The sequence below is a fragment of the Penicillium coprophilum genome (genome assembly GCF_028826855.1).
Source record: "Penicillium coprophilum strain IBT 35676 chromosome Unknown utg000004l_segment0_segment0, whole genome shotgun sequence".
NCBI classification, from domain to species: Eukaryota; Fungi; Ascomycota; class Eurotiomycetes; order Eurotiales; family Aspergillaceae; genus Penicillium; species Penicillium coprophilum.
The window spans coordinates 449,238-474,259 of record NW_026622723.1 but is presented as its reverse complement, the minus strand read 5'-3'; the positions used below and the strand labels follow the sequence as shown (position 1 = coordinate 474,259).

The 25,022-nt window shown below is 49.2% G+C and overlaps 8 protein-coding genes across 8 annotated transcripts; 2 read left to right on the top strand and 6 right to left on the bottom strand.

Annotated features, from left to right (window-relative positions):
• Positions 1–124: 124 nt before the first annotated feature.
• N7500_004574 (SDR family NAD(P)-dependent oxidoreductase) lies at positions 125–936 on the bottom strand (the record flags this gene model as incomplete). The annotated part of the gene is made up of 2 exons (XM_056675719.1): positions 125–317; positions 377–936. The coding sequence occupies 2 exons, from the start codon at positions 934–936 to the stop codon at positions 125–127; spliced, it is 753 nt and encodes a 250-aa protein (XP_056530719.1).
• Positions 937–3,770: 2,834 nt separating this feature from the next.
• N7500_004573 (putative allergen) lies at positions 3,771–4,538 on the top strand (the record flags this gene model as incomplete). Its single annotated transcript, XM_056675718.1, has 1 exon — positions 3,771–4,538. The coding sequence occupies one exon, from the start codon at positions 3,771–3,773 to the stop codon at positions 4,536–4,538; it is 768 nt and encodes a 255-aa protein (XP_056530718.1).
• A 509-nt stretch (positions 4,539–5,047) lies between these two features.
• On the bottom strand, positions 5,048–6,483 carry N7500_004572 (uncharacterized protein; the record flags this gene model as incomplete). Its single annotated transcript, XM_056675717.1, has 2 exons — positions 5,048–6,306; positions 6,375–6,483. The coding sequence occupies 2 exons, from the start codon at positions 6,481–6,483 to the stop codon at positions 5,048–5,050; spliced, it is 1,368 nt and encodes a 455-aa protein (XP_056530717.1).
• A 1,199-nt stretch (positions 6,484–7,682) lies between these two features.
• On the bottom strand, positions 7,683–12,098 carry N7500_004571 (uncharacterized protein; the record flags this gene model as incomplete). The annotated part of the gene is made up of 6 exons (XM_056675716.1): positions 7,683–8,213; positions 8,263–8,513; positions 8,569–8,815; positions 8,865–11,636; positions 11,732–11,920; positions 12,018–12,098. 6 exons carry the CDS (start codon positions 12,096–12,098, stop codon positions 7,683–7,685), a joined length of 4,071 nt encoding a protein of 1,356 aa, XP_056530716.1.
• A 683-nt stretch (positions 12,099–12,781) lies between these two features.
• N7500_004570 (Sfi1 family protein) lies at positions 12,782–16,129 on the bottom strand (the record flags this gene model as incomplete). The annotated part of the gene is made up of 2 exons (XM_056675715.1): positions 12,782–16,017; positions 16,066–16,129. 2 exons carry the CDS (start codon positions 16,127–16,129, stop codon positions 12,782–12,784), a joined length of 3,300 nt encoding a protein of 1,099 aa, XP_056530715.1.
• Positions 16,130–16,467: 338 nt separating this feature from the next.
• Positions 16,468–16,842, top strand: N7500_004569 (uncharacterized protein; the record flags this gene model as incomplete). Its single annotated transcript, XM_056675714.1, has 3 exons — positions 16,468–16,530; positions 16,583–16,682; positions 16,730–16,842. The coding sequence occupies 3 exons, from the start codon at positions 16,468–16,470 to the stop codon at positions 16,840–16,842; spliced, it is 276 nt and encodes a 91-aa protein (XP_056530714.1).
• A 137-nt stretch (positions 16,843–16,979) lies between these two features.
• On the bottom strand, positions 16,980–20,608 carry N7500_004568 (isoleucine--tRNA ligase ILS1; the record flags this gene model as incomplete). Its single annotated transcript, XM_056675713.1, is given in 8 exon segments — positions 16,980–18,363; positions 18,460–18,504; positions 18,568–18,693; positions 18,742–19,328; positions 19,346–19,990; positions 20,053–20,221; positions 20,296–20,387; positions 20,447–20,608. The coding sequence occupies 8 exon segments, from the start codon at positions 20,606–20,608 to the stop codon at positions 16,980–16,982; spliced, it is 3,210 nt and encodes a 1,069-aa protein (XP_056530713.1).
• A 586-nt stretch (positions 20,609–21,194) lies between these two features.
• rat1 (5'-3' exoribonculease Dhp1) lies at positions 21,195–24,638 on the bottom strand (the record flags this gene model as incomplete). The annotated part of the gene is made up of 7 exons (XM_056675712.1): positions 21,195–21,780; positions 21,835–22,381; positions 22,446–22,479; positions 22,536–23,738; positions 23,799–23,924; positions 23,977–24,257; positions 24,332–24,638. 7 exons carry the CDS (start codon positions 24,636–24,638, stop codon positions 21,195–21,197), a joined length of 3,084 nt encoding a protein of 1,027 aa, XP_056530712.1.
• Between the last annotated feature and the right edge of the window lie 384 nt (positions 24,639–25,022).

Here is a 25,022-nt window from a genome sequence, read left to right as displayed (position 1 = left end):
TCCTTACTAGTTCAGTAGTCGATTGACCTACATCCTGCAGTTTATGCCGCTCATTGAACGAGAGGCAATGATCAAATCACCTCCAGCAATGTATCCTTATGAAACAATCAGACAACAGACGCAATTAAGCATTTGCACCCCCATCCACATTCCACGCAGCTCCAGTCACGTAACTGCTTTGATCACCAAGTAAGAATTTCGTGACACTTGCGACTTCCTCTGGTTGACCAGGCCTGGGAATCGGTGTATTCGATGCGGAGGAAGATAGACCAGCGTTGTCTATGACTTCATGAAACATAGGGGTCTCAATAGCTCCTCTATGAAAGCTGTCAGTTTTCTTCATCACGAATTAGGGTAAGACGGTAGGAAAACACACGGTAGAACACAATTCACTCTGATACCCCTTGATCCGACCTCGAGAGCTGCACTTTTGACCATCCCCAATGCAGCATGCTTGCTGGCAGCGAAGACTGCCCCGTTCTGGTAGCCTCTGGTACTAAACATGCTCGAAATATGCACAACACTTTTCAGATCACCAAGGAACCCAGGGGTCAAAGCTTCGCCTAATAAGTTGAAAAGACCCTTGATATTCAGGTTGATAATAAAATCAAACTCCTCAGGGCTTGTTTCCCAAATTGGTTCTACTCCTAATTGCCGACCGCCCGTCCCTGCGAAGTTCGCAATCCCATTGATGGCCCCGATGGAATTTTGTGCCTCTATCAAGGCGGCCTTGACAGCAGAGCGATCTGACACGTCAACGGTTTGAGCCAAGATCTTCCCTGAATATTGGGATTTGAAGGACTTTGCAATTTCTTCAAGCTTGCTGCTGTTGATATCCCATAGAGCAAGATGGACTCCACTACTAGCAAGCCTAGTAGCTGTTGCGAGTCCCATCCCCGAGGCACTTCCAGTCACAACGATCACTTTTGTCGCCATTGTTGCCAGTGTTAGAAGAAGCAAGGCGATCTCGAAAGATTTGCGAAGAGAAATATTATTGAAATGTTCTATAATTTAGCTGTCATGTACTCCGTACTGTGGTAACACTCTTGCGTCAGCGACCGGAGTTAAGGGAAGTATGTAACCTAAGCGCGGTCATCAAGACCCACTTAGACTAGATATGGGCCGTTTGAGACGCATTTTATTGGAGCATTAAGCATCCAGGCCGCTCACCCCTGCACTTAGCACTCAGTGAGCATCAGGGGTCCTTAGGTGATGATCAGGTGATTCTGAGCAGATCACTTTTGATTATGTAATGCGTGAACGGGCACCCGGGAGGCCCCGGGGTTCAACGGGCCAGGGGCAGTTTCTCAGTGATCAAAAAGCGGCAAGAGGTGAGCAAAACGGAAATGGAATGGCCTCAAAGTGCCTGGCATTATCCAGTACATTGTTGTATGTAGTGCTCTGATTTTCCATTGAACCGCCAGGTATGAATCTTGTTATCAGATGAATATAAGAGAATCGTGATAAAATCTCGGTGGGCTGGGAGCCTAAAGCCAGCGTGTTTACCGATCCGGAAATCCAAGCAATGGACTTAGTAGTATTTGTGGACAACATATATACTTCTGCTCGGTCATATCCTTGTGAGACTCGGAGTCAGACTTGAATGCATTCAACTTACCAGTATAAAGATCACTTATTCATTATGTAAATTGTGCTTCGTCGAGATTTATACAACGTACACATCCCTGTAGTTGCTGTGTTCGTATGTTCGACTGGCCAAATCCTGCATTATGGTGGGACGGTCGGAGGATTTGGATATTGTTTGATTGGCTCTATGATCAAATGGAATACAACATGTACAGTGGTGTCTACACGTGATGTCATCGTACACTAAAGGCCTGATAAAACAGACATATAAACACCGGACTTGACTGAGTATTACTGGCTCTGTGTGACAATTCTTTTATTTTTGGGCTGCGGAACAGAATACATGCTATAATTTTTCTAGCATGGGTGTCGTCGGTACATAAAATGCAGCATCATCTTGGTATGTACTCCGTAGTGAACACCTTGTGGCGGTGAATGCCAGAGTCACCAGGAACAAGGCCGTAGGTACTGCATTTTCAAAAGTAGGGAAAGCGTCTCCGGAAATCTAAGTTTTGAATGAGCATTGCGAGGCCTAGCCTACTTCTTTCAGATCGTTCTAGCCCATCTGCATGTCTAGACTTGTCTTTTGTCTTAGAAATCCACAGTTTTACCCAAGTCTCATAATGCTAAGCACTTTACGGGGCCTTTGTTCTACGTAGCGTCTAACTTAATTTCGACCGTTTCTAGCGCTAGAAAAGATAAATCTTTGTTCATTCCGAAACAGGGAACCTGATACAACATGCCATCGCCCGTTGCCGCATTTGGGGCGATTGCAACATTAGCCCCGAGGAAGACCGAATCTCCTCCATGATTTTCTTTTCAAACACTGATATCTTTATTTCGCCTCCGTGTCCTTTTGCTTTACGTCTGGGCAGTGGCGCTTTATTGGAAGGCTGTGTAATGACCAAAAGAATCAAACGATCCACTAGGGGAAATCTAAGCCGCTGGACGATGGTGGCGTGCTAAGAGATTTAGCCGATGGCTTCCATGTGAAGCAGGAGCCAAGTCTGAATTGCGGACTTTGCTAAGAGAAAGCGCACAGGTCTTGAAGAGACTTCAAGGCACAAAGTAGTGAACCGTGGATCGTCTCTAGACATAGAGCAGGGGTAAGCGGTGATTGGCCACAGAGCAGCCCATTCCCTGACAAGACCAGATACTGTACTATGATTGGTTGATCTGTTCCACATTGTCAGCCAATCATATTACATCTTCTCCTGGACCACTGTATCGGTGTCCACGGAGACACAAAATTCCACGAAATCCTATCAGCAATTGACTTCGGAGACCTCTCAGGGAGCAGGTGATAGGATATCCCTCGTACTGGAGTAGTGTATCATGTGTTTAACTGCTATCAAGCTTGACAATACATCTTGACAATGCAGCGGCCACAGTTCTAATTATCCCGGATCTGAGTTCCTGATGTTTCGTTGCCTTTAGCCCGGGACTAAAACGATCTGAACCCTGTCGGTCCCACATTAGGGCATCATTCTGGAGTTGGACCCAAAGGATACAACTTGGAACTTCCAACGCCTCCCCTGCCTAAATTGTGGCTTCCACCCTGACTTGACTCCGGGATTCATCCAAAGACAATGGATGATCAGACCCACAGTGTCCACTCCACCAATGAGGGACGTTCCAAAGAATCGAGAAATCTAGATTGACTGGTGGCTTGAATCTATAATGTGGATCCAATCAAGCTATATCTTCTACTGCTCGAACCATGGAAGTTGATCCAACTTCATTCCATCTCCAATGGCACTGCTTACATTTAGCCGAATATCCACTGACCCAAAGTTACCACATGTCAAGCCCACGGCCCTGGGCTTCGGCCTTTGTGGAATCTTCCATGGTGTACGAGGCCTCTTAGGCGGTTTGACGTATGTGCGCCCCCCAGTGGTTCGCTGGTATGGAGCCAGGTACCCGGCACTTTGCGGTTCAACCTTTGTCGACTTACGAGGCAAGCGTGGCGGAAGAAGATTTTGTCAGTTTTGAAAGGTATATATAGCTGTCCTTGATCTTCCTTTCCGGTTTCTTGCTTCAAACTATCACATTCCTTTTTGATAACACCGTTCATTCATTCATTCATTCACTACTGTCCTTGCAATCGAACCACATATCACATTCGTTTATATCTACATTGATATTTACCTTCTTTTGTGACCCAACACAACACAACCTCCAAGATGCAATTCACCAAGTCTATCCTCCTGCTGGCAGCTGCCCTCACTAGCAGCACTTTCGCCAGACAGTCAACCTTCGAGCGCCGCCAGGCCATTGCTACCGGTACCTCCGGTGGTGACTGGACCTCCACTCCCTCCAGCGGCTCATACTCGACCGCCGGTTTCGGCGGCTCCACCACCTCATCAGGCTCAGGCGAAACCTACGCCGGCAACGTCGGCAACCCCTACGGCAGCAACATCATCGTCGTTGACGCCGCCTCTGCCAGCAACTACAAGTACGTTGCGCAGTTCACAGGCCACAACACCGATGACTGGACCGTCGCCATCTTCAACAAGTATGGCCCCGATGGCAAGATGACCGGCTGGTTCGGCAACGCCTGTAACACTTTCACTCTTGCCCCCGGCGAGACCAAGTACGTTGCCTTTGACGAGGATACCAATGGTGGCTTCGCCGCCGCCTCAGGCTCTACCATCCCCACTGATTCTATGGGTGGCTACGCTTCCACCTGGGGCGAGTTCGACTTCGGTTCCACCACCAACAACGGCTGGTCTGGATTCGATGTGTCTGCTATCTCTGCGCAGAATGCTGGCATGTCCATCTCCGGTATGAAGATCTGTGATGCCCTTGGCTCTGTTTGCTCTTCTATCACCCAGGATGCCGGTGTTGTCGACAACGCTTACACCTCTGCTGAGACCGACATCGGTGGCATCGGTGCCAACTTGGGCGCTGGTCCTGTCCGTCTGGCTGTTACCATCGATTACAGCGCATAAATCTCTTCTAAGATTTGGTTTTGATATGATTTTGAAGATAGGACTCTAGAGTCATTCTGTTTCGGAGGATGATCTATACCCAGCTGGAACTGTTTCTACTTCTATGTCAATATAGAGACTTATAGGCTGGTCCTTTTTTTGGATATTTTATTTCCCTATACAATACAACACATTCATTCAAATACTTTTGCCATTAGAGAATTTTAGTTATATTTTATTATACCTAGAGATCTAGGTCTTACTCATTAATGGGTAGTCTCAGATGTCCGCGTGGCGTTAACGTGGGTGACGTGAGCGTTGTGTACGCAATCACCCACAGTTCAGCCACCACACACTATAGCATCTTCAGGAACAGTGCCATTCAGAAAGATAGAAAGAAAAAAATTAAGAAAGAAAAGAGTTAAGATCGTCCCATTCTGAGATCTGTTCATGATAAAATTGGAGTATATCGACAAATTCATTACTGACTTCATATCCGCTGAATCCCAAACAAAAGATCAATTCCAAAATTACTTCCGTGCGCTTACAAGACCGTAGAACTCAAGCGGCTTGATACTGAAAGCGCCGTTCGACTCAAGTTTGTACTTGGGATCCGCCAGCTCAAATGTGGTCTCCTTAATAATGCTGGCGAGAGTGAAGAACGACCATCGCCAAGCCCAGAGCTTGCCAATGCACTCACGCTTGCCGTTACCGAAGCCCTTCTTCGCGGCAGCAGGGAGCTGATCCCACTTCTCACCCAAGACACGCTCGGGCTTGAAGGCCTCGGGGTCCTCGAAGACAGCCGGATCGCGGTTGACCTGACTCAAGACCGCGATCATGGGCTGGTTATGAGCGATTTGGTACTCGCCACCGGCGAGAAGGACAGGGCTCTTATCGTTGGAGGGAATGGGCTCGATGTTGAAGCCTGGTGCGGTAGCAGAAAGACGGAGCGACTCGCGCAGGATGGCCTCGACATAATTGAGGCTCTGCAGGTGCTCTAGGTCGATATTGCCGTCGCCAACCACACGGTCGATCTCCTCTTGCGCCTTGGTTAGCTCGTTCGGGTTCTCCATCAGGTAGTATAGGGCGTAAGAGACGAGATTGGGTGCTGTGGCGGCACCGATGAAGATGGAGATGATCTCATCGATAACCTGTGACTCGGTGAGCTTCTCGCCGCTCTCCGGGTCGGCGCCGTTTAGCATCGCATCTAGGATGTCTTTGCGGGCGGTCTCTGGCTGCTCTTTTCGGGTCTTGATCACCTGCGCAGCGAACCCACGCATCGTCTTCGTGTCTTTTTCGAATTTGCGCTGATACAGCCAGTTTAGGAACTTAGGGCGGGTGGGTCGCTTCATCGCCTCCATGGTGGCGCCGTCCATGGCGTTGATCATGGGCGGTTCAACGCCTTCAAGCACGTGGACACGCTGGTTGAAGAATGATTGCATGCAGGATGCAAGCAGGAGACGGTCCAGGTCTTTGGTGAGCAGAGTGCGAGTCTTATTTCCTGCGCTCCACTTTTTGGTCAGGTCCGGGATGACCTCTGCCATGTCGCCAAAAAGGTTGTCGGTCGCAGATTGCGTAAGATGAGGCATCATGATCCGGTGGGCGATACCCCAGCTCTTCTCGTTGTCGTATGCTGTGAACAGACTGTCGTGCACGGCATATCGGATTTCGACTACTGGTCCTGTAACACACTTGCGGAATCGGGTCTGGTCGCAAATTTCTTCCAACAGAGCGACACTGCCGATGAATACAATCTCATGCCCGAGAGCATTAATCTTGAAGATGGAGCCTAAAAAATTCGTAATTACTCGTTAGGGCTGGGTGTTTCCGAGCTTCGTAGACGGGTTGCTAGCATACCAAATTGCTTGGCCAACTTGTTGAGCGAGTTCCATGTCTCATTGGGATTTACGTCAAAGACATTACCCAAGAGGGGAATTCCGGGTGGTCCTGGGATTTTGGTAGGCATTGTCGCTGGGAAAAAAAGGATGGGGGGGTATCACTAGTATACAAAAAGAAGTATCCAAACTCAGAAGGAGAAGAATTCTCAACTCCCAGTGGGCGGGGGAGCCTTATAGCATCAGCTCTCAACTTTAGTCTGCATGAAAGTCTGCATAGTTTTCCGATCGGCAGATCAAGGCGACCTGGGTCATTGGCGCAAGAGGGATCTCGCGCTCGGCCTAAGTCTCCATCGTTCACCAGAAGTTTGGCGAGCTGAAGGATCGGCGCGATCGCGATGTAATAGCGCAGATTAGTGCTGCCGATCGCACCTGGATAGGCAACCCGTCAGGCTATCTGGAGCCCATCTGCAGCCATCTGGGGCCACTTGAGTAGCTAAAGCGCGCTACGGGCTGTAGTGCAACCAGTGAGCTCAATGGGGTTCAGCACAATTGTCAGCCAAAATCTTCTGCAGATTTTTCCACTGCAGCTTCCTAGATTCGTCTCCACGCATTTTGACCGCTTCTGTGTAGCATTCTCCTGCCACTAGACATCGTTAATCATTGTCGGGGTACGATAAGCACCACACAGACGTTCGTTAGACTCCGTATAGGGATCGAAGTATAATCAAATACGATCTGTTTTGTGAGACTGATTTTCAGATATTGACTGACATCATGCCTCCCTATCCCCCATCATCTGCAACCTTCTGCAAGGATCAAGGCCCATGCTGTGTGGACAGCATCCACTTACCCGAGTTGGTCTTTGATTAAGCTCCCCCTTGGCTTTTCAAAGGCAATATCAGAATAAAGATGGTGGATAACGCTGGTGTACAATGAATGTTGTACAATTCAGCTCCTAGACACCTGGGATGTCTTGTAATTCCAGTAAGGAATCAGACTGCTACCCTAGTTAGGTACTCCTGAGGGATTACATAAATTTGCCGCCAAGCCAGAAGATCAAAGGGACAATCGGAACACCCGTCACTGCGGCATGTACGGACTTTGGGAGTATACTAGGCCCTAATAATCCTTAGGGGACCGCATCCTACCGTTGACATAGTCATGTGAATTGTTGAAGTGATATACATGAGTTCCCTCGCAGGATTGCTATAACCTGTTTGGACATTAGAGAAGTTACGGTGTATGTGTGCTAGGTTCTAACTTGACAGTAGCTGGATGTATCTTTATCCAGGAAATAGTACAGCGTCAACACAAATGAGTCTCTAACCTAGAACCCAAAGCTGTCCAGCAACGAATTGGCATCCGGCTCATGAAACATCGTAGGTGGCTTAGGGTTCGGCTTCTGTTCTTCTTTCTTCGGCTTTTCCCCAGGCGTAGATTCAGCGACGACATCTGCTCGGTGCACCGGAATATCAGCAACTACAAGGCTGCTCCGCCGACGAAGCAGTTTCCGGTAATCGACTCCGTTCTCATCCATCTCGAGTGAGGTATGAGGCGTCAATGCGTCCTGGGTAGGCAGTCCGCCGAGGAACTCCCAATGGCGTACCAGATCGAGAGCGAGGAAATCGCAGCCCATACGGTCGTAGAGTCGGGCATTGCGAATAACGAATTCCCATTCTTCTCTAGGTCGTACTTTGGAGGCGCCTTTGAGGGTTTGAAGTGTCTTTGCGCGGAGTTGGTGGTATAATACTACCAAGGCAGGGTCATTGGAGAGATATGACTTGGATTGAAGGCTTACTCGTCCCGGGCTTCCCGGAGTGACTGGGGTTGCTGGTGATAGTAGGGTCTCGACCGGCGACTAAATCTAGTTAGTTGGGGTCTGCTAACGAGAGAAGAAAGGTACTCACAATCAGTGCCCGCACTGCCATATCCCGTCGTCCAAGCATCCAGAAAGCCCAAGAGGCCATCCAGCGGTTGCCCTCGGAAGCGGCCTCGGGCAATACTCTTTCTTCTAGAATCTCCCGAAGAACTGGTCCGTTGTCCCCTTCTGAGGCTCGAGTGATGGCGATCGCGAGTTGGATATCACCAATCTGGTTCATGATGACGTTTGCAGCGTCACGCAGATGATCAGCGAGAAGGAAGAACGATGCAGCATACTCTGTTGAATGTTAGCTGGCAGTGCTTATTCGTAGACAATATGAATTTCGAATTACCAAATCGTCGTTTTCCAAGCAAGGCATACGCATTCTTGAGCGCAGATGTCCTCCATCGCGGTTCCTTGAAATCGTTCGCCAACAAACGTTGGGTTGCTGCTTGTTCGCGGTTCCAATGTGCAATACGCCAGAGACCCTGAAGGACGTTCTTCTTTCCTAGAGCGAGATAATACAGTGTGCAGTCGATGGGGTTTTTCTCTTCCGTTTTGGTGTATTCACATCGAGCGATGATTTCGAGTTGCGCTTTCTAATCAACCGGTTAGTTTGTGGCCAAGTAAATGAGATGGGAGACGCACCACAGCTACGGAGTCTGACAGCCACATGAAGATACCGCTTTCACGGGCGGCCTTCCAAGTCAATTTCGCATTGAATTGCCGAGAGACAAGATCTGTGAGGATATCTTGGCTACTGCTATGGTAAGCCCAAACAATCTCTCGCCAAGAGACAGTATCTTTGTTGGCGACTCCTTGGGTCCGGCGTAGCATATGCTGTCGGAAGAATAAGAGATAGCGTGCTGCATTATCGTCCATTGAGCGCCGGTGTTTCTCAACCATAGCCACGCATTCAATGGTATCTGCCAAGCGGAATTGCTCATGACTAGACAATTGCGGCAAGGCGATCCGCGCTAGACTCTCATTGAGCGCGGCTGCAGCATTTTCATCTACGACAGATGAAAATTCCTCGTCGGTGGAATCAACGTAGGAAGAGCGCATTTCTTTCGAGAACCCTTGTTGGGAATCCTGGCTTGTGTTAGTATTGGGAAGAGAAATTATACGATGCGCACTTACATTTTGTTCGTAGAGGTATTCTACGGGCATCTCCAAGAATCCATCCAGTTCATCGCCCTCGGTGTAGAATTTCAGCTTGCGATGTAGGTTCAAGAGAATCAAATGGACCAATCTAGTCGTCCCAGCCAGAATACACTGTGCCAAGTACTGTGGATGAAATACAGGCAATGGGCCATTCAGCCGGCTGACAACGTCGAAGAGATCGACAGACGCCAATCCTCGAGACGGCATCCGAAGCTCAGACACTAGGCGGTCTCCAACATCAATTTCCTTGTCATAAACGAACAGTTGATTGCCAGCTCCAATGACCAAATGGCCGTTATTCAGCCAGCAAGAGTCTCCTATAGGGTGAGGTGTGAGATCTCGGATCCAGATCTCCCGAACTTGTGTCCATGAGGGTCGGGAGTCTAGATAATCATAGCGGAGCTGAGACAGGAGAACAACCTTGTGTGGGAATCCCACGGCCAAGATGGACTGCTTGTCTGGAGTCGATGTCCAATCCAAATCCCGAATAATGTCATGTGAAGCAAAATGTTCTTCGAACTCCAGCTGAGCATTGTTGGTGTCCCAGATTGTGAGGTGAGCCCGGCGCTCGTCAACCAGAGCTGCCTTGCGAATAGAGCTCCCACTAGCCATAGATGGGTTGATTATGCCCGTATCGACAGTTGATTGAAGTAGCCAATCGACCTTCATATTCGTTGGATCAACCGTGGCTGTCCATGTCCGCACAACTCCGCTGTGAGTGTAAGAGAGAGCAATGTCGGCAGAAAAAGAATCGAAGAATCCCGATGCTTCTGATTTAGGACCTGCTGGATCCACGGGGTGGATATATGCAATATCCTCCTTCAAACCCATGTCAAACGTGCAAAATTCTCGTAATTGATAGTCATGGTCATTTACAAAGGTCCCTTTATGACCTTTCTGACTCGGGCCCCGTATCTCCCACGCAATTCCGTGCATGTCTGCCCATATCGTTGCTACATAGAAAACACCTAGAGTCGCTTGGGTGCTGGGGATTGGCAGCACACATAGTGGCTTGCCGGGCAGAGTGAATTCCAAAGCGGCCAGTTTCTTGGCATGATTTGAGCTGAAATCCCATAGGGAAACACCATTGTGATGGAGATTGACGAGAAGATTACTGTTCTCCAGCACACATGTCCGATGAATATGCTCATCTGAGAGGAGGATACTCTTGTGTGCTAAGATCGATCTTCCATCCCGACGCTGCTGTGTCCATACAGTGGCTTTATTTTCATTCGTACGTGACACCAGTGTATCTCCAATCGCATTCCGGACAATCTTTTTCACAGGGGCAGTATGGCCAGACCAAGAAGCCGTTTGGGTGATTCTTTTCGTGCGTGGTGCAGGGTCAAACAAAACATCCACTTGAGAATCATACCACTCGATCCGACCGTCGAAATGATGAACTAAAACACTGAGCTTGTCGTCCGATGTTGTATTTTGGAATGCACGAATTTGAGCATAATCTTCTTGCGGTGACTGATCATATGAAAATCCCAAGTCCAAGCCTTCAACATGGAGGACATTGAAGACGCTCAGGTTAGTCTTTGCCTTAGAACCGATATCTTCCAAGGCCCAAGCAGACATGTGGCCCTGGCCATCAATCACAACACAGATCTCTGGAGCCTTGCTCGCAACCTCGATGACATGTTCTAGCGCATGGTTCTCCTTGTTTCCTGTGGTCCTCTGAACAGCACGCTCGGTCGCAGCACAGAAGTCACGGCCATCCAAAATAAACCCATACCGCCGTTGCGGTCCTTGGTCTTCATCCGACGCATGCCTGGGTTGAACCGATTCACCCATGTCAATCTCTGCCCAAAACTGCAAGGCAGAGAGCGCATGAACGTCCGTCACTGCCCACACTCGAATCTTGTTATCAGCGCAAAATGTATACAGGACATTATCCATAGATTGCTCGGGGTGCCGAGGTAGCCGCCAGTGTATCCCCGTGACAACATTCGGATGAGGCAAATACGAGTTTTCGAACCGGACCTCGTCTGCGCCGAAGGCAAGTCGTCTCCATACTTTGACCAAGCGGTCATATTGTCCCACTGTAACAATCAAGGACGAATCCGGAGAAAATTGCGCGAATTTCACTGGTGTCGCAAGCTTTCTTTTCCAGACAAGGCGCGGTTCATCATTCATAAACCAAAGGGCAAGACGGGAGTTGCCCACCAGGAGCTCGTTCGAGGAACCCCACGATAGTGTATAGATCGATTCGTCGTCGTCGGGAGCGCGGAATGTGTAAAGCAGCGACCACTAAATCAAGCCGTGCGTCAACATCAATTGTGACTGCCATTACGAGACTGTATTGCTGGTCGACCAAGCTCCGAGTAGTGGGGTTGTATGCGCACCTTGAGGGTTTCGCCCTGGATCCCATATGGCTGGTACACAAATACATCAGGACCCCCACAAACAGCAATCTTGCCAGATGCTTCGTCAAACGCTATGGCCTCGAGGGTATCTGTATCGTCGACATATATTGTTTGGAGGAGCGTTTGCGGACCGCCGAGGATAACCAGCGCGTGGCCGGAGATGTATGCCTATTGGAGAACGCGCGGGGCCAAGGGTCAGCAACAGGGGGCTTTCAACGAGACGCGGAGCTGGAATGAAAATCCGGGAAGGGTTGAGAGTACTAACAACAACACGAAGACCATCCCACAACGCCGTGCTAAACGACTGGAGCTTCGCTGGGGGTCTCCCCGGCAGTACCGCTCGCATAGAGGCGGTTGGTTCGGTGGGTGGACACTTTTTACGCTTGAAAACACGTTATAACATTGCCAGGTCAAAGATTATTCTGCCTGGAAGTAAATGGAGTCTCAAGGAAAGCGAAAGGTAGACGGGTGTTTGAGTGTTGTCTGGATACACGCAGGGGACAAGGCGGCAGAGACCTGATGATGTCGCTTCCGCTCCTCCATTCGGTGTGACTGATGACCTTCGATTTCAACAACACAAAGAAGCTCGGTGTGAATATAAACATGATGTGAATTCAATAATTTTCATTCCTTAATATGGGCAATTTATATTAAACGCGCTCTAAGTGATTTGGGGGATAGCTATAGAGCTCCCCGATAAGCATTTACCTATATCTGACGTCGGCGATCGACGAGGTGTTCTGGTAGACAAAACATATCTCATCTTATTCAACAAGTTTGTGGAGTATTTTTTCAGAGAGGTCCATTTCATAATTTGAGTATCACATTCAATCATGGCGAAATTACAGAACAATATACCAAATACCCAGAAACCCTTGAACTCGCTATATGCTGCGCCGGATGATGCATTGAATGAAACACGATCGCACCTATCGACAGGGGATGAGAGAGGGAAGAGAGAAGTATAACCATCGCTGATGTACATGAGGCTAGAATAGCTGCAAAGTGGTCATATACCGAACATGAGCTTCAAGTTCGTCGATTCGCTGATCTGCGACCATCTGTTGGAGACTCGGGAGGCTCTTCATCCACAAAACGGACGCTATTTCCCACTGAACTTCGTCGCCCAGTCCGTGGCCGTTTGGAAGAGGTGGATAAAGCAGTCGTAGTCCCAGCTCGAAGTAGTCGACTTGCGAAGGGTGTGCGTAGGGGTGTGGCGGGGGTGGTGGACATTTGGGCGAGGGCTCGCGCCCGGGCGGCTCGTTTGGAGGGAGAGGTCGTGAAATTGGGAGTTGCCAGGGGACTTGCAGAGATCGGATCATGGGATGTTGCCTGCGATGTTGCCTGAGATGTTGCTGTGAAGTCGCTTATTTTGAAAGGTGTTTCCGCCTGCTCCTGATACCAGGGGTCGAACATCGCTGACCCGGCGCCATCACCATTTCCAAATGTTGAGATTCGCGCAGGAGTGAAAGATGGACCGGCAGAATCTCGAGCTTCTAGCTTCAATCGGGCGTTATCCACCCAATCGTGGAACATGTTTCTTGAGTGCTTCCTCAGATTTCTTTCCCGCATGGCTTCAGCGGTCTCGACGGTACTGCCTATCTGGAAGATACGAAGGCTGAGCTTACGAAGAGAAGCTGCGGCCAGTCGTAAAACATGCAATCGGTATACATTGTCCGCTTGGTCTTCCATCTCACGTCGAATGATGAAGGTTTCAGACATTTGCATCAGCTGGTCAAACGCGACCTGTCGGAAATAAGAATCGTCGGCATCCTGGCAGTCCTGAATCCTCTTGGTTGTTTTGTCATGCCATTGGACGAATATCACAGACGTGTCGGCAAGTAATTTTTCACGATCAATATCACCAGCGTGTTGCTCCATCTCCGTTATGACTCGAGTTTTTGATAACCAGGTAGCCAGCGCCTTAGATGCGAGGTTGACCTTAATTTTACGCCGGATTTTGGCATATGACTCTTGTCGCCGTCGTTTGCCAGAGTCCACTTTTGCTTGGTGCCATTGCTTCATGAACTTCTTCATCAAGAAATAGAATCGAGCATCTTGAGCCCAACCTTCCATCTTGACGACTTGATTATGTTTGGATCGCCAGATCGTAAGAGACTCAGCTGCGAGTCGTGGAGCATAGAACTCGGCTGCTAGATATTCCCGCTCGCGCTGAAGTTGCAATTGATCACGCCAAATGGCAAACTTGGATCGAACCAGATTTTCAGTCTGATGATCTTCATGGGCCTCAGCATGAAATAGTAAACGGGCGTAAGTATCCCGAGTATTTGTCACAAATCGAGAAAATACTTCCCGCTTGATGCGTTGCTCTCGTATTCTTCGCATCAGCTCAAATCTTTCCATCAGGACCCATTTGTACATCGCCTCCATTTTCATCCGCTCGTCAATTCGAGCCCGGAGAGCCAAGCAGCGAAGCGTATCATTCCAGGAGATCCACGCGTTGTGTTGGATTCGATGACGATCTACCTCTTCTGCCTGTCTGATCATTTGGGCCTTCCCAATCCATTGGGAAAGGGCATTTCGTAGAATCCTGGTATCGACTATCTCAGAAACCCGAGAAGCAGCCGGGGCCAGCCGAGACTGAATTCTCCATTCATCAAAGGTTTCTCTGAGGTCATGTTGGCGCCGAGAAGCCTGAACTTCCTGGTCTGCACGTGCAATTGTTTTCGAGTGCTGAGACCATATCTGAAGTATGGATTTCAGAGATGACCGTTTGTTATGTAGGTCTATCTCATGGTCGCGCTCTCGATTAGTTCGCAAGTTCCGAAGCCAGGAGAGAAGTGATCGCCTTTTGAGTCGATAATCAGAAACTTCAAGAACACGCCGGTCGCAGAAGCACCACCACCAGTCCCAAAACGATGCTTTCTGAATCTTCGTATTCCGTACAATAATTGCTTGGGTCTCTGCTGCCTTCAAATCTTGGATCTTCTTGCGCCATGCATTGAAAGGCCTCCGTAGTGCAAAACGCTGAGCCTTCAACTCATTGACAGCAGTGATCTCGCGCCAGGCATTGAAATATTTGACACCAAGAACATGTCTCCGGGCAGCAGAGGTCCGAGCTACTTCTTCCGACGTAAGTTGGGCCCAATGACTGAACGCCTTTGTCATTAAATATAAATCCCGTGCGCGGCTGGCACGCGTTTCAAGGTGCTTGAAGAATCGATCTGTTCGAGCCGAGTGGCGTTTTTCTTGGATTACTCCTCGCCATGGATCAAAGGCTTGTCGGATGAGAAGGCCGCGGTCATAATTGACAGCGATTGTTTCCCTAGTCTGGCGTGTCTGTCGCGCTTGGAAGGCTTTTTTCAGCCATTGTGTCAAAATTCGACGACAAATCGATCGCTGTCGATACATATTGAATGTTGATGCATCCCGAAGTAAATCCGAAAGTTGTGGGCGATAGATGAACTCCGGTGGCACCTCTTCTTTGTCAAAAGAATCATGTTCTGGGCTGTGTGACATGATTGATTGCACCTCTTCGGACTCGGAGCTGTTTGAAGAACCGAACGAGGGTGAACGACGGGGACGTGAGGCTTCGGCCATTCTCTTCGAACGATCACGAGCAACGGCCGATCTTGCGACCACTCCATTAGTCAAGGGAGTTTCTTCCGTGACTTCGTACTTCTTTTCTGTCCCGTCAAGTCTGCTCAGCAAGCGCCGACCGACGTCCAAAAACTGGTTGATCAATTGTGTTCGATCTGGCGATTTCGTAGGCCCGGAATCATGTCTGGAGGTAGGTGAGAGCTTTGGTTTGGCAAATTCAGGTTTACCAGTTTCAAGTCGCGACATTGACGATCGAGAGCTAGGGCGATTTATTAAACTTCTATGTGTAGCATCTTCGCCGATGTCGTACGTAGTGTTGAACGATGCGCGCCGTTTGGGTGTCGGTGGCACTCCATTCGTGATTGGAGAATGGTCATGGTCAACGGTCTGGCTGTGTGTAACATCCACTGTATATTGATCATAGTCATGCGTCTCATTGAGGTTCGTAGAGCCCTCCTCGCCGATTTCGATCACGATTCCCATCTGTTGGAGCACATTCTCGAATTTCTCGAAGAGAGTCTCGCCGCGCACACCTTTACTTCCCATTTTGAACAGGAAGCGCAGGCATACATGACCTGGGTCCGCGTTGACGCCATGTTCACTGATGACTTCATCGTATGCTTCGAAAAGCGCCCGGAATGGAAGTCGGTCCGCTTCTGGTTTTGTCTCGGCGCCAGCGATAACCTGGTAGAGAAAACCGACATCTATAGAGGTCAGGCTTGGTTTGAATTAAGTGATTGATGGCACCCTACCATCATCTGAAAGAGATGAGATCTCTTCGGTCACGGCTCGACGCTGAGAGGATATCGGAGGCATCGAAAATTCGCGATCTTAAGGCGCGCTTGTCGCATCTGGGTCATAGAGCTGCAGGACCAAATAAATCATCGCGAAAGCGGGGAGCGCCGAGAATGAGATGCATGCGCAGACAGAGGCACTCTGCAATCAGCAATTCCAAAAGAACACAACAATAAACTCAACCCATGCGCCATCAATCGAAGTAACAATGCGGGTTGTTTTGGTTGTCGCGACAGAAACATGCACGGTCACGTGGTCTTATGTAACATGCTTGGATTTCCAAGGTTCTATTGGCTTCACATCGGAACATTAAGGCTACTTTGCATTTCAAGGCTGCATCCTAATTTTATTCTTACAAAATGCCGGGACGAACTCGTCCAGTCGAGAAACTTGCCAAAGCTTCAGCCCAATGCTCCGTAGAGGTGTGCACCTTCTGTTCAATTTCAACATTGCCCCAACTAACAGCCTCGATAGGTTGCGGCATACGGCAAGTGTGTTGTTGCGGATTACAACTCGGTACATAAAGATATGTGTGCCAAAGAATTCATGCGACTGAAGAATTGCTACCTGGTAGGTGACGAGTGAGTGCTGCGTAGTCCAACATGCTAACCACCCCAACAGGCGGCATCCAAAAAGGGCTAAATGTTCCTTGTGATTATAACGTCAGAAGCACCAGGATTACTCAAAGACTTGGAGCTATTTGGATGTGGCGGCGCAAGCAGGAGCATTTGTAAATTATTTTAGAAAATTTCGCTAGGCATTGGATGTGAACTATTGATGGAAAGCTGAATACGTTCAGAAGATCAAAAAAAAAAAAAAAATTTTTGAAATAGTAGACTTGATATCTATGTATGTCCTTTTGGTTGGCTTTCTAAATCTTGAGAAGACGCAACAAGAAAGTGGCATTTTGCACCTCCTGTTCTTCCTGCGAAATAGTGCCCTCTTCTTCCCCAGTAGGAAGCTTATCGCCACCGAATGCACTCTGTTCAACGGGACGGCGCAGGACCTTCTCAAAGACTTGAGCCTGAGACTTGAAAGCCTCGTCAAGGCCAATGTTGTCCGGGTCCGAAATCACAGTGTATTCCATTTTCACATCATCGGTGGCAACAAGACCAGCCTTCTTGCGAAGGCGTTGGACACGGTTAATGATCTCACGGCCCAGACCCTGATGAGCCAGCTCTGGGTACAAGTTCACATCAAGGATAGTCAACACATCAGCATCTGTGTTGGTTTCCATGCCCTTGGAGTTGTCGGTTTCCTTGATTCCTCGCTTCACAACGAGATCACCCTCAATGAGTTCAATGCCATCGACCAAGATCTTCTTATCTGCAAGATATCCCTTCACGTCATCGCTGGTGAGAGAAGGCAAGGCCTTCTTGACCGTTTGAACCGCCTTCTTCAGCTTCTTACCTAGCACAGGCCAGTCAGCGGTCACCGAGTATTCGACTTGGTATTTGGCTTCGTCAGAGGAGAGAACAAGCTCCAAAACGTTGAGCTCTTCGAGAATGTACGGCTCGAGAGACTTGACATCTTCCAAATATTGCGGGTCATTATGAATCACGACAAGTGTTTTCAAGGGGGTCTTGAGGCCGATAGCCCGACGTTCGCGCGAGATACGGCCGAGTTCAATGATAATCTGCATCCGAGAAACTCTGCGTTCAACAACTTCGTCAAAGAGCTCTTGGCGCACCTCAGGGAAGGGAAGGAAGTGCACGCAACGGCTGTCTTCAGCACGAAGCGACTCGGGAATGTGGGGAAGAAGGCGCTGGTAGATATTGTCGGTGATGAAAGGAGTGAAAGGAGCGAGGCCTCTGACAAGAGTGTAGAGGACCTCAAAGAGAGTGTTCAAGGCGTGCAATGTGTCATCAACACCATTTTCACCCTTGAGTCTCTTGCGATTGAAGCGGATGTACCAGTTGGTCGTGTTATCAATCAACTCTAGAAGCCGTGGTACAACGGTGTACAGACGGTAAGCAGCCATCTCCTGGTTAATGAACCGAAGCAGTGATTGACAGCTCGCAAGGATCCAGCGATCCATCACGTTTGTGTTGGTTCTCTCCGCTGCAGGGTCAAAGACAAAGTCGATGTCAGAAGCCTTCTTCAGGAGGGTCACCTGGCCCTCAAAGAACTTGTAGCTGTTCCACAACGGAAGAAGCACCTTGCTGACGATTTCCTTGACGCCGGTTTCTTTGAATCTGAGAGGTTCAGCACGCACGACAGGGCTGTTGATCATGTACAATCGAAGCGCGTCCGATCTGTCGAGTGAAAGTTAATGAGAATTCGTATGAGAAAACTCCCGAAGGACAGGAAATAGTATGAACAACTCGAGACTAAAAAATTGCGTAACTCACCCGTATGAATTCATGATCAGCGATGGGTCGGGGTAATTTTTCAATCTATGAAATCAGTATATTAGAAAGAGTTCCGGTCATAGTCATATTGAGGTTATTTTTACACACCTTTTGGACATCTTTAGGCCATTTTCTGCGAGGACAATGCCATTCACAACTACATTCTTGTATGGCAGTTTTTGACGCAAGTGGACTCCGATCACGCTGAGTACATAGAACCATCCTCGTGTTTGACTGAAAATCATGTTAGCGCGTGAATAACGAAGTAAATGTGGAACTTACTCAAGCCCCTCGGCAATAAAGTCTGCTGGGAAACGGTCCTCGAACTCATCTGCGCCCTCGAAGGGATAGTGGACACTTGCAAAAGGCATACTGCCTGATTCAAACCAGCAATCAAAGACCTCGGGAACACGTCTCAGAACGCCGTTTCCTTTAGAAGAAGGAATCGTGATGTGGTCGACCTTATCCCGATGGATATCGTTGAGCTCGCCCTCATAGCCACTCAGTTCCCTAAGTTGTTCGATGCTACCGATAGCCACAACTTCTGAGAAATCTTCACTAACCCACAATGGCAACGGTGTTCCCCAGAAACGGTTTCGAGAAATGTTCCAGTCATGAGCGTTCTTGATCCAGCTGGCAAATCTCCGCTCCTTAACATTGGATGGGACCCAGTGGGATTTATCAATGCCCTCAAGGATGTCGGGGATGATAGGCTTGACCTTCACGAACCAGGATGGCACAGCACGATAGATCAGAGGGGTATCGGAGCGCCAGCAGAAGGGGTAGCTGTGAGTAATCTGGCTATCAACGAGAACACGACCGTTGCCCTTGAGGAGTTTGATGATGCCCTTATCAGCAGCCTTGACATTCTGGCCCACAAAGTCACGGACCTCAGCAGTGAAACAGCCTTGGGCATCAACGGGATTGGGGGAAGACGAGTCTCAGAAATGACGCCATGGTTCATGGCTACCTGGTAATCCTCCTCACCAAAGGCAGGGGCCTGGTGAACAATACCAACACCATCCTCGGCAGTGACATATTCGTCATTCAGAACTTGGAAGCCACAGTCCTTGAATTCTTCATAGAAGTAATCAAAGAGGGGTGTGTACTTCCATCCGAGCATGTCAGAACCCTTGATACGGTCGACGATCTTGAACTTAGCCTTCTTCGGGTCCTTGTAGATGGTCCGAAGAAGGGCCTCCAGGAGGATGTAGTTTTTCTTTGTAGCTTCATCGTAGATCTTGACGTACTCGAAGTTGGGGTTGGCACACAGACCGGTGTGTGATGGAAGCGTCCACGGGGTGGTGGTCCATGCAAGTAAGCATGTTTCAGGGTCATCTAGCAGGGGGAATGTCACAACAACGGCGGGGTCCTGCACATCTTTGTAGTTCTGCTGCGCTTCGAAGTTGCTGAGCGGCGTGTTGAGAGCGGTGGAGTAAGGCATGACACGGTATCCGCGGTAAACGAGGCCCTTATCGAAGAGCTCCTTGAAAACCCACCAGACGGATTCCATGAATGATGGGTTCATAGTCTAAATGACAAAGAGAAAGCGTTAACACAAGGGCACAGAAGGCCAGACGTACTCGAGCATACCTTGTAATCGTTATCAAAGTCAATCCAGCGACCCAATCGCTCGATGGTTTCGCGCCATTCTGTCGCGTATCTCATAACAATCGATCGACACTCCTCGTTGTATTTCGCGATTCCAATCTCTTGAACCGCTTGCAGACCAGACATGCCCAATTTTTTGTCAATCTCATATCTGAATTTCGTGTCAGCAATAGCCAAGGTACACAGTCTTGAGAAAGTCTTGATCTTGGATTGAATTGTACTCACTCAATGGGCACACCATGTGTATCCCAGCCAAAACGACGCTCCACATGGAATCCCTTCATAGACCAATAACGGGGAATCACATCCTTGATAGTCTAGTCAAAGTATTAGAACTACCCGCAGCCCATTTGCAAATTGTTCACTATGATCTTACCGAAGCAAGCAGGTGTCCGTAATGAGGAGTTCCGGTAGCGAACGGAGGGCCGTCTAAGAATCCATAGCGTGGCTTTCCAGCCGAAAGTTCAACCTGGCGTTTAAAGGCATCAATCTCCCTCCACCGAGCGAGCACAAGCTCTTCTTCCGCAGGAAAATCCATGATTGATGACTCCAGTGATTTACGAAAGTGGAGAGATGATTGACTCCGACTAACTACCACTCAAGGGCTGGCAAGTTCACGGGTGAGTCACCCCGCCTCGCCATTTTTTTTGCCAATGTGCCTTGTTGCCTTGACCCCTCCATTTACACCGCCTTCTTCAACCATCATATTAGGGTTGCGATGAAAGGACCTCACTTCTACTGGTATGTTGTTAGAATAGACCAAAGAGCAAAATCCAAAGGCCAATTGTCAATGAAATGACTAACATATCAACGAGTAATAGGTATACTATGTGGTCAGTACATAGTATCTTTTAATACAACAACGTAAGGCAGGATATATCATTTGAGTAATCTGGATAATATTGAGGTACCAGCCAGGGGCCAAACCATGCACTACAGGGGCAAACAAAGAGTCCGTTGAAACATCGGAATTCATGGTACATTTGCCCTAACTCCTTTGTTTTTATTTTCCCAGACCCCCTCACGCCCAATTCCCAGATGTGTCAGCAGATACCAATAGTGTCGAAAGTAGCAAGAAATAGTCAGAGAAAGGCGAAAAAGAAAGCTGAACCTTCATTCACTTTCTAGTACCGATTATATCCACCTCCACCTTGATTGTGGGGGTAGTGATCTCGGTGCTGCCCACCACGGCCGCGGCCGCCACGGTTACCTCCTCTGCCGCCTCGATGATCTTGAGAGCCATAACCCGATTGATGTGCGTTATTGTACTGGCCACCTTGGTTGTACTGGTTGTTCTGCTGGGGGTAATAGTCCCCAGGCTGTTGGTAGCTATGTTGGGGTGGGTACTGGTGTGACATCCCGCCACGTGGAGGAGGAGGGGGTCCTCTGGCGTAGCCTCCGTACCCTTGGCCAGGGGGAACCCATCCAGGAGGTACCATGGGGGCACCACCGGCACCACCTTGTGGGCCGGTGTTGAATTTCGGGTCAAGGTGCGCAGCGAATGGGTTCGGACGGTCACTCGAGTAGTTCATCCGACCGCCACGTCCTCTGCCCTGGAAAGGTGCGCCACCGAATGACCGGCCTGAATTTTGCGATCGGTTCTGGGTAGCTCTGATATCGTTTGAGTCTAGCATTGGCGTCGGTAGCTTCACCCCGCGGAGAAGCATAGACTTGTGGACATGAGAAGACTTTGGGATTTTATACAATACACTTTTATCAGTTAGTATATGAAGCGAACTGCAGATAAAGGGGGGTTCAACTCACGTGAGAGAACGATCGTCATCAACTCCTGGCATCCCATGCGCCTCCAATGGCGATACCAACGAGCTGTGGGGGATATAGGTGTCGCTGCGCTCGACAATACCGGCTAGGCCGTCACTCACATCCTCCTTGAGGGTATACTGTGCCGGACCAGGCTTCTTGGAGTAGAAGTTCGCAACAAGATCTTGGTACAAGGGGTTTCGGTCGGATAGTAGAAGAACGTCTTGACCATGGGAGTTGCGAATCTTTTCCTCCTCGGTAAGAAGAGGATATACCTTGGCCATGGCATTAAGTAGACGACTTTCGTCGATGAAAGGGAGCAGGATCACTCCTTGCCAGGCAAATTTCTTGCCGTTCAAGTCCAGGGGGAAGTCCTCCGGGTAGAAATCGATGATCTCGCTATCGGGGTTTTCCATGAGAGGATGGAAAACCTTCGGCAGCGCGTGGTTAGACGCGGCGGGCAGCACTCCCATTAGCTGTTCAAATGGTTTGAATATCGTGCCCTTCTCGAACTGGACGTCCATATCGGCGATATCAACGAAATCAGCGGCTGTACGTTATATGTTAGCTTCTTCCTGGAAAGGTAAAGAAAAGGATGAGGAAGGAAAACTCACCAAATGGCGCATAGTGCCTTGGATAATACCAAGTCTGTGATCAAGTTAGCAAATATTAATCATATAATTGACTAGGGGTTGACAACATACCCAAGAGGGACAGCCCTGGAAGTAGTATCGCAAAACCCAACAAAGACCAACCGCATATTCGCGAGCGACCTGGTGGCGGAATTCTAAATCTTTGGGATCCACGCCGAACTTCTGCTCATAGTATCGATCGGCGTATCCCGGCTCCCACAACTTGACGGTGTCTTCTTGAACCTCATCTTGTTTGGGCTTTTCAGCAACAATGGGGACAGGCGGAGGGGAGTCTCTGCCCGGGGTTCCTGCCTCGGTAACATCCGGTTCGGCTATATCCGCCTTTCGTTTTCCGAGAATCCCAGGAGAAGCCTGTTCTGGGATTTCGCTTGATATTTCCTCGCCATCTGTGACAGGAGTTTCGCTGTTTCCAGCTTCATCCTGGCTGCGCTTCATGAGTCTACTCTTCAGCACAGCGGCGGCGCTCTTATTCTCCATGTTAGCACGGTACACGGCCCCGCGGTTGATTACCATGCTGTGTGTCAGCTCTCTAGTCTCCTTGTTCAGGTGGCCCCGGCCAGGGGTGATGAGTTCCATGGGAGGGGCGGGCTCGCCGCGAGAGCGATCGCCAGCTGTCAAGTCACGCTGGGGAGAACTCCGTCTTCGCTTTTGGGCACGCTCTTCATTACGAGCCGCATCTTGCTCCTTCCGTCTCTTCTCGTTTGCTTGCTTTCTTTCATCCGCTTGCCTGCGGCGTGCGAAGATAGCATCCTCTTGTTTTGCCAGTCCCTGCAAGATAATTTGAGCGTTTTTTAACTCAACGCTTCCATCTTTGGTAAGGTAACTTCCCATAGCGGGGAGATTGTCACGCCAGATCGCAATCAGGGTATCAATACCGTTTTCACGAATATCCAAAGAGGGCAGGTGAGGAAGGAAATCGTTTCCGACGAAAAAGCACATGAAGACCCAGTCATCCAGTGCACGCTCCAGGTCAAATGGGAACGGTTGTTGAGGAACACGAAGCTCTACAGCAAGATATTCTCTTAGCACGGCGACATGAAGCCAAATGAATGGCTTCAAAGGGGCAGCATTTTGCTTCTCGTCGTGTTCACCACTCTTCTCTTTCGGACGGCCTAGACATTCCTCGGCCTTATGGCCATTCTGTCCGCAAAGTCGACACCCCCGAGGCCTTGAGTCTTGGGCAAACACATCTTCACGCAGTACTCGGAAATAAGGCTCATGGGTACCAAGACCCAGCATAATCAGATCAGCATCCTGTTAGATTTAAAATTAGTGACGTGAGAAGATTAACTTGAAAAACCACAACAAACTTACCAGACCATAGATGACATGACGAGTGTTGGGATCGTGATTAGGCGATGCTCGCTGCGATCGCACAAAATTCATGATCTTGTGCTCTCCTTCTCCTGGGACTGTGGCATCCGAAATGATGATTTTCAACTGTTCACATTAGTATGTGGAATGGCGCGAAGCAAATAGATTCAAAACGTACATTCTCCCAACCAGGGTCGGTGTTAAGCTTGTAGGCAATCCAATACCGCAACGAGGCAGCAAGGATATCCATGAAAGGCGTTCCTGGGGTGATGACGTTGCTGTCCCACGTTTTCTGAACAACCTCCTCCCGAATCAACTGTTCGCCGGTCTTGTTAACATGCTGCTGGGCGAGCATCTTGTGAAGTTCCTCCTTCTTCTGATCATTCTCCTTGGCCTCTTGCGCTGAGCGGAATCGACGTGCACGCTGCTGGTTCATCTTCGCTCTTGGAGCAACACCATCTATGAAGAAGATATCGAGGTTAGATCAATTTGGAGATGCGGGAAGCGCAAGCTCTCTTGAGATATACACATACCGATAGCGATCATGAGAAGCTTTCTGGGGCGCACCATGTTGACTACTCGATCGGTATACTTGTAGATCTCCATCATCATTTCCTGCTCGTCCGCTGGGGGAGGTTTCCCCTCTGGATGAGTGCAGGGATGAACAATACCATTCATGTCCAGATAGAGGTTGTCCTGCTCTTCGCCATTAGGGTTCGGGCGAGTGATGTCGATTGGGATTTCTTCTCCGTCGACCACCTGGGCCTGCTCTTCAATAACCGGAGAGACAATCTTCGGATACTTGTTGGAGAGCCATCGGAACAGCGCTGGGACACCCATGATGATAATGCGACAGTGGAGAGGTCAATACTTGCGGTACTGTTGTGTCGCAATCAGTTGATGGCGTTCGTGCAGGCGCAACCGCGGTCTCTAATTTAGCGAGCAAGATGCAGTGTAAGCCAGTTCAGATGGAATACAGACTTCTCTCAAGCATATAGTAGAGATGAAAAGAGGTGCAACCGCAGATACGATCGCGGCGCAGGTTGGGAGTAGCGAAAGAGAGCTTGCCGTCAACGAAAAGATAAATTCCGGGCGGTCGGCGATTCTGCGGGTTGAGCCAAGATCGGCGTTTAGCCCCCTTTGGCAGTACAATAGGACAGCTTTCTACTGCAATCAGCGAACCAACCTCTTCATTTTTTCCCTTGCTCTATCATAGATGACTAC